At 42.0% G+C, this 15,823-nt stretch overlaps 1 protein-coding gene across 1 annotated transcript in view; it reads left to right on the forward strand.

Moving 5' to 3' along the window:
* TOPAZ1 (testis and ovary specific TOPAZ 1) overlaps nucleotides 1-15,823 on the forward strand; it is a 184,693-nt gene that overhangs the window by 109,128 nt on the left and 59,742 nt on the right. The window contains exon 11 of the mRNA XM_089691165.1: nucleotides 6,533-6,698. Coding sequence (XP_089547291.1) covers nucleotides 6,533-6,698 — 166 coding nt within the window. The remainder of the gene's footprint in view (nucleotides 1-6,532; nucleotides 6,699-15,823) is intronic.

Below are 15,823 nucleotides of genomic sequence, written 5' to 3' on the forward strand. Positions count from 1 at the left end.
CTCAGCCAGCCCACACACAGCTTTCTTTCCAGGATCATTGGCCTCAGCAACCAAACCACGCCCATCATCTTGATTTTTATTTATTTTAGAGGAAACATCTGCAATCTTTAATCACTGACCCTTGTAGTTATAGGGTCTTCATCATTGTTCTTCTTGATCTTTGCCAGGTAAGGACTTATCACTAGGAGCTTCCACTGCAACTCAAGACTTTGTGGCCTAATTCATCCAGTTCTTTGTGGATACTGACCACAAAGGCTCTAAGCATGCCTCAGCACCATTCTCTGCAGAGTATCTATAGCCTTCCAGAGAACAGGCCTGCAAGCCAGTCGCTGTAGTCATGTCTCACTCAGATTCTGAGTCTCAACATTCTATCTCTGTTTGGGGACAATTTCAGGCCTTATTGATACAGAGCAGTCTACCCTATATAGAGGATCACTCCTCTCTCTCCAGTCTTAGGTCTTTCAGATCTTCTACAGCTGTTTCGGCTACACTTGCTTTTCAAGTGATTTATGTGGACTGGAAGAGCCCTGGTGCCCTGGGCCCTACCTGGGTGTGTTAAATCGGTTTTCCTTTTGAAAGGGAATATTTTAGAACAATGGTCTACACCCACCTCTAGATCCACCAGTGACTCACCTTAACAGGAAAACTACTAAAGATTTTACAGACCGTCAGTTGGAATTCCTCCTTACATCCCAGTTTGATCTTGACAGGCTCTCTTTCCTGTGTTAGCAGTGGCATTAGGGCTCATGTACACTGCAGCTGATAAACTGACGTTCAGGAGCTTTTCTGCGTTTTTTTTCAGCAGACCCTGAACTCTCCCTAATGTTTTCCTATGTGTCCATGTACACATAGCTGTTTACAGGTAGTTGAGTTTACATTCGTATTTTTGAATGCAGCAAAATTGCGTTCAGGAGTAGATTTTACCGGCATTTCAAACGCCAAACACTTGTAAATGCGGTTAACCGCGTTTATAAGCATTTGCGTTTTAGAAGCGCTCTTTGACTGGTCCATATCCAGGGCACAATTCACTAAGCGGTATCCTACCAAACCCGAGTATGCAGTAGGATACCGCATAGCATTTTTAAAAAAAAACTATTTGAGTCCACTAAAAAAGGCTACTAAAATGCCACGTGATTTTATCAAGTCATGCAGAATTTTAGTAGTGAAAAGCATGCGTCATGTTTCAGCTGTCAGCAGGGTTCCCACCGACAGTTGAATGTAAAATTGACTTGTTGGAACCAGAACCAAGCCACATGCCCTCAACATGGGGAGGTGCTTTACCTAAAGTGATAATACACCCTTACTCCCCCCAAAGCTCCTTGTCCCCATGTTGATACGGGCAAGGGCCTCTGCCCCACAACCCTGGGCTGTGGTTGTGGGGGTGTGCAGCTGGGGGGGATTATTGGAATCTAGAAGTCCTCTTTAGCCCCCAGATCCCGGAACCCCCCATGTGAATGAGTAATGGGATACATGGTACCGCTACCCATTCACAAAAAAAAAGCTGTAGTGTGAAAAAAGACAGGAGTCATCCTTTGACAAGTCCTTTAATAAAAGATGCCCCCCGCAGTAGTTCCAACGTCAATCACGCTGTCCGCCACCGCTCAAAAAAAAAAAAGCTCCGCTACTGACCCTGACCCCCGGCAGTCTGCTCAGAAGCTGGTTTGACAGGTCTTAAATGTGTAAGGGGCGGGGCCATCACGTATGTTACCACGCCCCCGTGTGACATCAGTGACCATTATGCCCTGGTTGATGTAATACGTGGGCAGGGTCACACGGGTGATGTCACCGGGTGGCCCTACCCCTTAAATATTTAAGAACTGTCAAACCAGCTTCTGAGCAGATGGCCTGTGCCCAGCGTAGGTTTTTTTTTTTTTTTTTTTTTTTTTTTTCGGAGCAGCGGCTTCATTTGGAAGGGTCTCCTGATAATATTGTTTAAAAACGTGCATAAACGCAGCTAAACTGATGTTTTTTAACCTACGTTTTCCAGCAGTCAGTCGCCATTGTTCAGAAGAGTTTTCCAAACGCCCCGTGTATATGAGCACTTAATCTGTCAAACCGTAACAGCATGGGTCCCTCAAAAAGGATCTCTTCAACCCCAGGACAGACCCAGTCTTAATTTCATGTGTAGAGCAGATATCTGAAGCCTTATGCTTCAGTTCCGATGGCTTGTTACGAAACCAATCGTCCTTTATCTCTGTGGCGCACCCTTCAGCTGCTCCTTCCTATCTCCCCTAGTCTATTGCACCTTCTCCCAATCTTTCTTCCAAACCTGGGCCTCTTTCTCAAGTCCTTGTGGCAACTTGCTCTCTGGAGCTAGGTCTCGTGTTGGTCACCACTCCTTTCCCCAAAGAAATCCCCTGTACTTGGGATTTGAAAAGCCCTTCATGGTACCCCTGAGTGCCCCTCCTCTCCAGAGGGACCCCCTGACCTACTAGGTTGACCAGGACCAGCTCTGACTGGGGATGTGTTCTGATCCCCTGATGTCAATTATGACAAAACACATAGTGCAGAGCTAAAGCTCTGACATCACACCTGCTGGAGCAACAGTGCAATCATACTTTTGATGCCTGTTCACTTTCTCATGAGTATATATGTATTTTAATAAACGTTATGTTTGTAGTGGTATTATGCTATGTGGGTTCTTCCTTTTTTGAGACCAGTACCATTTTATAATTCAAAGCTGGGAGAACAACTGTGTGACACCCAGTGCGGATCTTGCCACGAGGCTTTACCCAGTGTTTGGGACAGCATATATGACCTCTTATAACTTTGAAATCTCGACATCCGGTAAGAGGCAAGATTTCCTTAGTGGTGGAGGATATTGACACTCTAGGGGTTTCTCACTTGCTGTGGTGGCATCCAGAGGATGGATATTTTGCACAAATGCTTTTATTGGACTTTGCACTGATCTCTATTTTAGGTGTTTAATCACACTATAGGTTTTCAATTTTTATTATGAGATATTTGAATGAGATTTTATTTGGTCTTTGAATTTTGTTGTCTTTATAGGATCACATGTTTTTAAAGCGATAGCTCAACTTTTTTTTAATTTCAATATCTGATTATGGGTATTTGTGTATATGGCTGTTTATTGCTGGATTAGGGGTTTTGAGCTAAGTGCAGAGTTTAAGCTTAGTTTTTATTAATTTTCTGACTAGTGTTTTTATGGTAGCTGTATTGTGGGACATTCGGATTACATCCTGCAAGGAGACATCTTCGTGAATCCTTGCAGTCAGCTTCTTCCTGAGCGACCTAAGGCTGCATTTACAATTGAGCAATTTTGTAACTTGATCCCTGGTTCACACTGATGCGTAGTGGAATTTGCAGCGTTTTCAGTGCAAATTCCTCACCGCATCAGAATTGCATCCCGTTCATGCGAACCGCTGCGGGTCTGTATGTTAAGTTAACAACACCCTGAAATCTGTCCGCAAAATGCGGTTCTATGTGCAGAATCGGATCGCATAGGTGTGACTACCTATTCGATACGATTCTAGTGCGGACCAAAAAAAGGGTCCTGCACACTTTTGGTGCGGGTATGGTGTGATTAGAGCCATAAAAAATGAATGGCTCTGTAGCAATCATGCACACAGAGATGGACGCGGTCATCCATTTTGCTCCAAACCCATCCATCTTGTGTGTCTCTCTCCCAAATCAGTCTCCCTCCTCCGATTTCCCCCCTCCCTCAGAAATGTGGTCGGTGTGTGTTCGCAAAGATCACAGGCAGCAAACTCATTGGGAGGGCATCATGGCTATAAACCTCACTAGCTAGGTGCCCGATGTCTGCCAGACTCTTGCTAGAGAAGGGCTCGTGTTCACAAAAATGCCCAATACACTCGTTTTTGTTGCAGTTTATGTGCGTTTTTAAGCTGATATGTCCACAGAGCAACAAGCGATGTCACAGAGAATGATGTGCTCTATTCGCTAATACAAAATGCCTGAAGCTCAAGCACTGTAACAAAACACACAAAAACTCAATACTTTGGTGAATGCAGCTTAAGATCTTGTTTTGCTGACTTCTAGTGTTGATGACTGTCACCTGTGGGTGCGAGTTTCCAGCTTGTGTCCTTGCTACAAGGTCCACATCCTGTGTATCCTTAGGTCCCTCATCAAACAGGGAGCTAACCTCCTGTACTCCCTTGCAGCAGCGACCCTTTCCTCAGGGATGCCTCTTCCATTATTTTTTTCCTGGCCCATTTGAGCCCCTTCTTGGTTTCTGTGCAGCCCAGTGGGTCTGTCTGAATCAACCAGGTAGTCCTTGGTGCATTCTTCAGCCTATTCAGGTGGATGGAATGGTTTCTTCTCCCCATATCCGGTGGCCTCACTCACTGTAGAACAACCATCCTGGGGGTACTCTGGCTGGTACTGTAATTCCTTACACATCAGGGGGATCCTGCCTTGGGCAGGTTGCCTGGTTTAGATTTTGGTATACCCCATCTAAATGCTATTATGCCTTCACCACAATGAGGAGTAGGAGTCCTTACTGCAGCAGGGAAGGTTGTCTTACCCTGCACTAGGTGATGCAGAGTGTTTCAATCTGGCTCCTAGTGTTTCCCTTTAAGAACAATGCCTCGGAAACTGGTACCTCTTAACTACTAGTTTCTGGAGATAATTGCTGGAGAGCCCTGTGTCTGGATTGTCAGCTGGCAGAACAAACCTCCTGCATGTATCTTCTGGGAGCAGAGTATATTTGTTGACATTGTGGGATCTGTTCACCAAGGGCTAGGTCCTCCTTTCTTGGTGGATCCACTGCATCTTGAGAAGGGTTCTTCACATGCTTCCCCTTGTTCTGTCCTTAAAAGTCTAATGCGTTTAGCAAAACTGCTTGGATTCCTGTCCCTTGCTGCATGACAACTGATGCTGCACTGGATCTCAGGAATCAGACTTTTTCAAACTTGTAGCTTGTCACTACATACCACAACAGTATCTGAATTCCTTTTGTCCCTCAATGTACTCCCAGTGAATGTTTCTTTTCTTGGAGTCCATTGAGGGACACAGGTCCATTCTCTCTGTGTTTCTCTCTGTGTTTCTCTTCATGCTCTTGGTACTGCCTTGCTCCAAACTGAGGCATGCCAGACAAAAGAGGGCTTATCCTGAGGCTGGTCTATATTTTTTGTTTACTATTGTTCAATCCTCTCAGGTGTCAATATAACTCAACAGTATCTGAATTCCTGTTTTTCTTGAAGGACTCCAAGAAAAGGATTTTACAGTAAGTGCAAAACCCTAATATAGTTTTGGGTATGGTTATGTAATTCCAAAAGGGGTTTATAATCTTTAAATCTGTAGCTCCCATTAAAATAATACCTAGTGATTTTGCCATGAAGGTCATGCTTCAGGCACTTTTTATACGGTAACAGTTTTCTCCAAACTGTCTCTCTTGTGTTGTCACCCTATCACATGAGTCCCTAGTAGGAAGCTACAAGTGGACAACCGTGGTCCACTATGCTCATTATGAGCAAACAGGTTCAGAGCAGTACCTTGCAGTGAGTGCATGTAGACCAGGAGCAGATGAACAACTGGAGATCAGTACTGAGGTGAAACAACTGATTTAGAAAAGGTACAAAAGTGTAATACAGGTCTTTTGCATGCTGTTATCTAGTTGGTGTTTATAGAACATAATATGTGGTGCAATCAGTTTCACATCTGCCAGTTTTGTTATTTTAGAGAGACCAATCACCTGATTAGAAAAGCAGTACAGGAGGATTTTTGGTCATATCTAAAGATGCATCTTCTTTATTGCCCATATTTGCATGTATAATAGGAGAGGTAAACAATCCCTACATTTGTTTTTTTTAAGTTGCTCCCTTTGTTTAATGTCTTTTTAAAGAAGGCTATTGAGCAAAATCTTGTTAAAGCCTAAGGCATGCAGGATTATCAAATTTGAATCTACAGGCACTTGTAGTTTCACTGAGAGGAAGTCGGGTCCTTTCTGCAGCATGTTTAAGAAACTGTGATTTTGTTCTTGTAAACCTAAACATTCTTTGCAAGCCGTCAAAATTACAGTTTTTAGTGACAACTTTAGAGTGAATAATAATTAAAGGTATTAGACCTGTACCAGACCACACAGGTGAGAGGTAAGGGCTAATTTTCCCTTCCCAGTGTTTTATAAAGGGCATGCTCTGGATGGTATACAAGCCGACTCCTTGACAAAATATGGATCTACATGCAATAATGGTCATAGGCCTAATGTTTTTTCAAGCCCTAGTCTAGATTCTCACTGTTCCTTGCATGTTAGCATGCAGTAAACACACCTGACCCATCAGTGCAACTGACTCTTCAACACACATGCATTTTAAGGTGCTATATTGGCAGGAAATACCTAGGTATGCTTATTGCCTGTTTATGCTTGTTAAAGCTGAACTCCAGGCAAAACTTAAAATACATAGACATTTGTGTCAAACTGGGCATGTGGTCAGTATGTAGATTGAACTGCAAACGCTGCTTTTAAAGCAAACCTTTTCTGAAAGTAATTTGTAAAGTTTCATTTAAGGTGCATTGCAATTCTAGTACATTATAATGTTTTTTTCTTTGGAAGGGAAGAAGAGTGCTGTTCAAATTCCATGAGCTGAAGATTAATTACAAAGTGTTAAAAGGGATCACTGGTCAGGAAATCTTTGCCTCACGGTGTGCAGTTATAAACGTTGTTGTGGAGATTTTTCTTATGTGTGGAAGACTAAACAGTGCAGTGCAGACATTAAGAGGTAATTTTTTTTTATTTCAAGTTTTTTTTAATGTGTTAAGCACCACATTGCATATACACACTGATTTGCACAAGATCATCTCTCAATACATAAGTTTGGGCTAATACCGGATAGCTGGAGAAAAATTAAGCTGAATTGGCTTCAGTGTAAGCTATGTTGGCTTTGGGACTTTTTTTTTTTATTTTTTAGCTTACAAGTTTTGGACTAATGCTAAAAAGCTGGAGAAAAAGTAAACTGAATTAGCTTAAGTATAAACTATACTTCGGGACATTTATTAAAATTTTTAGCTTGCACGTTTTTAAAGCTGAAGTTTTGGTATGATTTTTCTTTCACAGTTATATTTGTTAAGCTGGGACCAATGTAAGTATTGTGATCTTTGAGGATTATTAACCAGTTCTCACCCAGGCAATGGTAAAATGATGGCCGGGCGGGCCTTTCGTCGATCCGGGTGGATGTCATATGACCTCCTCCCAGATCACTGCCTCGCGTGGCGCTGCAGTGAGATCTCTCACCGGCTGTGGACAAATCCGATGACTGATCTGTATATGAGCCCGTTGCCAGTACCATATGACCGGTGTGACTAATCACAGCAGGTCAAATGACAGTTGTAAACAATGGATGGCTTCCTTTCATGACAGCCATTGTATACAATTGTGTTGCTAGCTGTTATTGGTCACAGTGATCACATCCGATCTGTGTCATGGGATTAGCTGTGGCCAATCCCAACAAAAAAACTGGAATGAATCGATGTCATTCAGGTAATTTCTTGCTTATAGCAATGACATTCTTTGCTATAAGCAATCATAATGTGTAAAAAAAAAATACTAATCACTTCCCCAAAGTAGTACAATGTTCCTATGTCAACATTATATTACTCTGGTCACAGTGTGTTAACCACTTGCCCTCTGGAAGATTTACCCCCCTTCATGACCAGGCCATTTTTTTGCCGTTCGACACTGCGCTATTTCAACTGGTAATTGCACAGTCGCGCAATGCTGTACCCAAACAAAATTTATGTGGTTTTTTGCACACAAATAGCTTTCTCTTGGTGGTATTTGATCACCTTTGCGGTTTTTACTTTTTGTGCTATAAACAAAAAAAGAGAGAAAATTTTGAAATAAAAACTATATTTTTACTTTTGGTTATAAAAAATATCCAATAAACTCAGTCATAAATTTAGGCCAAAATGTATTCTGCTACATGTCTGGTAAAAAAAAAAAATCCCAATACATATAAATTGGTTTGTGTGAATGTTTTAGCTTCTACAAACTATGGTATATATATTGGAATTTCCACAGCTTTTACTTTGTGACTGCCTATCACACTTCTTGAGGTTCTAAAATGCCATGGCAGTACAACCCCCCCCCCCCCCCCCGCCCAAATGACCCCTTTATGGAAGGTGGACACCCCAATGATTTTGCAGAGAGGCATGTTGAGTCCATGAAACATTTTATTTTTTGCCACAAATTTTTCGAAAATGAAATTTTCTTTTGTTTGTTTGTTTGTTACACAAAGTTCTCACCTAAATGATATATTGCTCATGCATGCCATGGGTATATGTGGAATAACACCTCAAAACACATTCTTCTACTTCTCCCGAGTATGGAGATATCACATGTGAGAGACTTTTTGGCAGCCTAGCTACATACAGGCCCCCAAAGATCCAATGACCACCTCCAGGCTTTCAAAGGGCATATTTCCTCATATCACTTCCCCACTACCTATCACAGTTTCGGAGGCTCTAAAATGCCAGGATAGTGCAAACACCCCCCCTCCAATTACCCCTTTTTGGAAAGTAGACGTCCCAAGGAATTTGATAAGAGGCATGGTGATTATTTTACAGATATAATTTTTGTCACAGGGTTTTGAAAAAGAAAAGAAAAAATCAGTTTTTTGTTTTCTTTCTTCGGTTTTCCAAAAACGTGGCAACAAATGAGATCTGCAAACTACTCATCATGCCTCTTCGCAAATACCTTGGAGTGTCTACTTTCCAAAAAGGGGTCATTTGAAGGGGTTGCTTCTACTATCCTGGCATTTCAGGGCCAACATTAGAAGCTTATGCCACACATCACACCCACTCTTGAAGACCAAGCCTTTTTTGACACCTTTTGTTCACATGAAAAAACTGTTTGTTTTTGTTTTTTTTTTTTCTAGAAAACTACTTTGAACCCCCAAACATTATATATTTTTTTTAAAGCAGAGGCCCTAGAAAAGAAAACAGTGGGTGTTCACATTTTTTACATCACAAAGTATTTGCACATTTTTCAAACGCAAATCTTTTGGGGAAAAATACACTTTTTTTGAATTTTAATGCACAAAAACACAATATAATGCCCAATCGTTTGATAGAATATAAAAGATGATGTTACGCCAAGTAAATAGATGCCAAACATGACATGCTTTAAAATTGCGCATACCCGTGCAATGGCAACAAAGTACATACATTTAAATACCCCCTGTGACTGCAATAGGCATTGACAGGTATTCCTTTTTTGAGAAATCTGGGGTCTATTAGACTCTAGATATCTCCTCTGCCCTTTAAAGTATCTGATCTCCCCAAGATCGGTGTGATGAAATGCTTTCCCAATTTAAAAATGGCGTTGTTTATATCCTGCAAAACTAAAGTGATGAAATGCTCATAACTCCCATTCTCTTAGACCATAGAGATGATTGGAGCCATTCTGGTTTTAGATCAGCTCTATGGTCAGCCAGTGGAACTGCCAGCTGTATTCTCGGATTCCCCTGTGGGACAAGAGCGCCCAAGAAAACTTTGGAAGGCAGCGGTGGGGGAGGGGGATATGTCCCTTTCTGCTTCTTGTAAAAACAATTCAGCAGCTAATTAGCCACTAGAATTGTTTTTACATGAAAGCTGGCCGCCAGCTGAAATAAACGGTACCAGGATGATGCCTGTAGCTGCAGGCATCCTCCCAGTATATAACCACTCAGTCCAGCGACGTACTAGTACATTGCTGGTCCGTGTTGGGCATATATGTAACAGCAGAGAACACAAGATTATGATGATTGGGTCTATGGACCAATATGACCCCAATTTATTCTTTTTTGTTGTGGTGGTTTATGAGATAATTTATTCTAAATAAATTAGGCGGTGTCCGACTCCCTTAAACAATATATTTCAGTGCCTCCAGCTGTTAAATACAGCAAATAATTAATAAACCAATAATATGGACACCTTAATAATTTGAACACCACGCTATAAAGTTCTTTTCACCAATGTGATTTCTTACCATATATACAAAATTTGCCTTTTTGAGAAATAATTTATGTACAAATATTTTATATATATATTAATACAAACAAAATTACTGGTGATGAGTATTTCCTTACACACAGTCAAAAATATATCACACTACCTTCTATGGTATAAAACACAATATATGTCTATCACCACAATGTAACAACAATTCTTAGAGGGGTTAGTATTAAATGATTAGTGCTTCAGATACAATTTCCTGTGGCCGTAGGGAAATAGGAAAGGATACCTGATAAAATGCACAGCAAAATACGTCAAATATGTTAGTACATTTATACAGTATATGATATCAGTACCCAAAAAGTTAGATCAATTATTACCCAGGTTATCTCCATACACCATGCAAATGATACAGATATGCGCAATATTGCTCTAACCAACACAATGATATATGATAAAAGCTCTAGTAAGTTTTAAATATATATAAAAGTTATGATGTTATGATACAGTTCTCACCACTCCCAGAATTGCGTTTTTCTGAGGTCTTCCAGTGGGATGGTAGTTGGTAAAAATAAAATGTCTCTCATCAGTCAGGAACAAAAATTAAGATCAGCAGCAGAAAGTCTCTTCTTTGGCGAAAGGCTTCTTAAAAAAAAAAAATAAGTTCTTCAAAAATAAAATGGCAACTGGAAGTTCTCAGCAGCAGGCAGAATCTTTGCAGAGCGTTTCAATATTAGGCCGAGTGTAGAGTCTTAGGCAGAGTCTTTGAATCTTGAATCTTTAGAATGCCTTTTGAATGTTTCTTTTTTTTTTTGTCTTGAGGGTCTCGCATATATAATATATATATATATATGGTACAGGTCCATTGTTCTGAAAGACCTCCCAGGGGCTTGATGATTGGACGGTTAGAATTCTGTGTACTTTGGAAGTTCTTTACATGTCCACCAGGGGCAGTCATGTACCACAAATGAAATAATGACCTTAACCTCCTTGGCGGTATGATTCTTTCCGATTTTTGGTGCTGAAAGCGGTACCATTTTTTTGCATGGAAATATGTAGTTTTTTTATTGTAGGCCTGTAATTTTTAGGAATAACTCGCTGAAATCTGTCCGAACAAGAGTCCAGTAAACATCCCGGGTAGGATAAAATTTGAAACACATAATCATAAATTATAATTTAATAAATAATCATAAAAAATAATAATATAATAATAATACATTTAATTCAATAATATAATCAAACCAAAAACACTGAAATGTGAAATATAGCGCCAAGTTAGCACATTGCTGAGCAAAGTTGCAAAATCGTTTTCAGTGTCTGAAGACGAATTTCCCCACAAATCATTATCACTCAATTCTGCAAGTGGTTCTGATTTACTATCACTGTTCTCCTAGCTGATCTAAACCGCTTTTGACCTAAAGGGACACTTTTTGGATGCCATGGACATTTCTCAGTTTCCAGGCAGAAAGAACAGACAAAATGCAGGCAGGCAAAGCATTAGGGACAAGATGTATGTGAAATTGGTTGAGACAGCAATGTTTTACTATGTAAAATGTAAAAAAAAAAAAAAGCCATTTTTTTTTAATTTTTAAATTTCCTGCCGCCAGCGGCGTCCGTACGTCCCGACGTCACAGGGACAGGACACAGAAGCCGGATGCCGGCATTGGCCGGAGGAGATGGCCGGGGACGCTGCAGGGGACACATCGCGGGAGCGCAGGGTAAGGTAAGTGAAGAACAAATGCCGGAGCAGTGCCGCATGGTATTCCCGAGTGTAGCTCGGGGTTACCGTTTCTGGTACTGAAATGTTACCCCGAGCTACACTCGGGAATACCGCCAAGGAGGTTAATGATGACTCATCTTTTATCTGAAGTATGATAAAATTTAGGTATCCTGTTGAGGTATGAAAATGACTTTTCCCAATATCTTTTAATAAGGTCCATATATATTAGTAGATTTAGCGGCTCATCTTCTTAATATGAGAGCTGTGTTTTGATGTCTGATCTTTGTCCTGAAATGGCAGATCTCTTTATAATAATTCCATAATTTGTTATGGTATTAAATTTGATCTTGTACTCTTAATTCCAGTCCATCATGTGATATATGCCACCTCTCTCTACATCTTGATGTAGACACATGTGTTGCTGGATCTTTATTTTGAGAGATATATATATATATATATAGATATAGATATAGATAGATAGATATATATATAGATATAGATAGATATATATAGATATATATATATATACCGTATTTTTCGCTCCATAAGACGCACCTGACCATAAGACGCACCTAGGTTTTAGAGGCAGAAAACTGGAAAAAAAATATTCTGAACCAATGGACTGCAGACATAGTACAGAAAATGACCAGAGACTGAAGACACAGTACAGGAGATGACCAGAGACTGCGGACATAGTACAGTAGTACAGGAGATGACCAGGGACTGCGGACACAGTACAGGAGATGACCAGAGACTGCGGACACAGTACAGGAGATGACCAGAGACTGCGGACACAGTACAGCAGATGACCAGAGACTGCGGACACAGTACAGGAGATGACCAGAGACTGCGGACACAGTACAGGAGATGACCAGAGACTGCGGACACAGTACAGGGGATGACCAGAGACTGCGGACACAGTACAGGGGATGACCAGAGGCTGCGGACACAGTACAGGGGATGACCAGAGACTGCGGACACAGTACAGGGAATGACCAGAGACTGGGGACACAGTACAGGGAATGACCAGAGACTGCGGACACAGTACAGGGGATGACCAGAGACTGCGGACACAGTACAGGGGATGACCAGAGACTGCGGACACAGTACAGGGGATGACCAGAGACTGCGGACACAGTACAGGGGATGACCAGAGACTGCGGACACAGTACAGGGGATGACCAGAGACTGCGGACACAGTACAGGGGATGACCAGAGACTGCGGACACAGTACAGGGGATGACTAGAGACTGCGGACATACTACATCATATAAAGTCCCAACAGGGCCCCTCCACCCAGAATATCAAATGATCTGACACCATACATCAAGGAAAAGGACTAAAACTCCCAGCATCTGTCATTTTAACTTACAGAAGGCAGGCTATAGAAGGCAGGGGGCGCACTGAGCTCCGAAGACAGGCCACACCAGCAGATAGGACCGGACTGTAGAGCAGGGAGCACACTATGGACACATGCCAGGAAAGGGGAGGCGCTGTAAGGACAGGCCACACCCGCAGACCGGACTGCAGAGCTGGGAGCTCAGTACATAGACATGCCAGGAGCGGGGAGGAGCTCCGAGGACAGGCCACGCCTGAAGGGCGGACCGGACTGCAGAGCAAGCTGGCTGGGTTCGGCGAGGGGACTGCCTGCTATGAAGAGCTGTGGGGATAGCCCGCTGAGAGAGGGCAGGGTGAACTTCGGTGACAGCCTGCAGTGGGATGGGACAGCCGCTGGCACTAACACGGCGGCGGTGACAGGTAGAGGACTGGTCAGTATTCGCTCCATAAGACGCAGAGACATTTTCCCCCATATTTTTTGGGGAAAAAAGTGCGTCTTATGGAGCGAAAAATACGGTATATATATATTTTTATTTTTTTTACCCAAATCACAAGCCATCTCATATATCCTTATGACTTGATGATCTTCAGTTGAGTGATATGCAGTATCCAACTTTATTAAATGGACGTTGGTGTGTTAGTATATACCCATGACTTTAATAATATTTCAGTTTAGATATATGCCAAACTTTTGTAATATATTAACTGAAATCTTTCCTCATATAAACTGAGTGCAAGGTTCAGGGAGATATGGCTTTAGGAAGTCTCCAGTTAACAAGTCCTATTGTTTGGTTATTATAGTAAACATTCAGTTGTTTCAGCAGTCTTTGATCACTCAGTTCTCAGTATCAAGCCAGCAGGGGATAGCTGCAGCTTTGGAACTGCATATACATAGTTGAGTATGAATGTTTGTTATTTTCGAGTCCCACACTTCTCTTTTAATGATTGTAACAATTTTAGTAGGATTCTGCAGTGTGAAATTTGCTTTTAGGGCTTGTCAGACCGCTTTCATAAAACACCAAATGACAAGTTCAACAGAAAACCTGCTCGCTCGTGCAGGGATTTCCACTATGCCACCTGCCACTGCTCTTTCTCTAGTCCCTCAGACCATCTCATCCAGCTCTCTGGGCTCTCCTTGCTCACTTGCCTGTATTTACAGCACCCTACTGCATGGGCACACTCCCTGGCCCTCAATAGGGGATCTCCTGGCATCCCTGGCTCTTTCACTCCTCCGAGACCTCCAGATTCCCTCCCCTATTCATCTCGGTTCTCCAAACCCTTCAAACTCAACTCTCATCTCAACTCTCCCAGCCCTATGGACAAGGAATCTCTCCTCCAGAGTGGAGTGCTATCTCTTGAGTGAAGCACCTTCCCTAATTGGAGCCCACACCTGTCCCTTGATGGATGTACGCTTGTCTCTCGAATGGGAGCACACATCCATCTCCTGAAGGGAGCCCCACACTGTGCCCAAGCTTATTATAGGGCTGTATGTACCTCAACTTGCAGCCAACTGGACACTGGGTTGGATATTTCTCCTCTCCCAAAACTTTGAACTCGCTAAACATCGGAGCCCATTCTAGGAATACCTCTTCTCACAGTTAATTTTCTGGACCCCATCACTGCATATATATGAACCCTGTGTCCAGGCTTCATCTATTTTCACCGTGGCAGGGCCTCACACTGTCTCACAGTATGCACATTTCATACCTGAGCAATACCTGTGGAAGCTGCACCCCACTGTATTATTCACCGCTGTTGAAGTGGTAATCGGAAAACAACTAACGGAAATATTTAGTTATCCCAACTGTGCTCTGCTGCTTAAAATAGGCACTAGTCAAGTGGAGTTAACTATCAAGTCTAGTTAGCTGTGAACATCTAAGGAAAGACAACTGACAGGCCAATTTGACAACTCTCTCCAATACAGCAACAAGGAGCACTTAAATGTGTATGTAAAAAGAAAAAAAAAAGATTGCAAATATCAGTAAGCTCAAGAACAAACCATAGAAAGCATCCTTTCTGGCACAGACAGCTGGTCATATGCCCCATGTGAGCAACCCCCTGTGGTTGCTGTGCAGAAGGGCAACTATTTGGCACTGGACCCAGAAGATTGCGGCGATTACTGTAGTAGCAGCAATTACGTCAGTCATTTCTCTGTCGCACCGTACTGGACAAAGTTCGGCACACATTAACGGGTGAGTTATAAGCTGCACTTTTAACACTCCCTCATCTAAACCCTCCCATCATGCGGTCCTCATTTTTTGCTACCGTAGTATCAATAGGTGATGGATTCATCCCTCTGAGAGAGAAAATTAGTAGTTTAGTAGGAACAGAAAATCCTCTCAACACTTTTTACTGGGCATGTTTTATAGCAAAAAGTCCAAAAAATAGTTTGTCTCAAAATTGTCAGTCTTTTTTTTTTTTTTTTTTTTTTTTTTTTTTTTTAATAGCGCATAAAAAATAAAAATCAAACAGACAATCAAATAACACCGAAAGAAAGCTCAATGCATGGGGAAAAATAGAACCTAAATTTCATTTGGGTGCAGTGTTGCATGACCGTGCAATTGTCAAAGTACTGCAGTGCCGTAACGCAAACTGCTTCTGTAACTGCTTCCTGACCACCCTATAGCAGATATACTGCTACAGGACGGCACAGGTGCGCAAAATCTTCACACTCCCGCGGTTTTCATGCCCCTCCCAGATAGCGTCAGATTGCCCGCCAGTACACCAGTAATCACATTTAACCCCTTGATTGCCAGGAACACACTTATACACAATAAACCTCTATTGCTAGTATAGTGTCTGAACGGATCAATATCTCTGATCAGATCAGCACTATACCAGCGTTCAGATTAGTAT

Source organism: Staurois parvus, unplaced genomic scaffold (assembly GCF_062004578.1).
Source record: "Staurois parvus isolate SC_StPar_1 unplaced genomic scaffold, SC_StPar_1.0 ptg000021l, whole genome shotgun sequence".
Lineage (NCBI taxonomy): Eukaryota > Metazoa > Chordata > Amphibia > Anura > Ranidae > Staurois > Staurois parvus.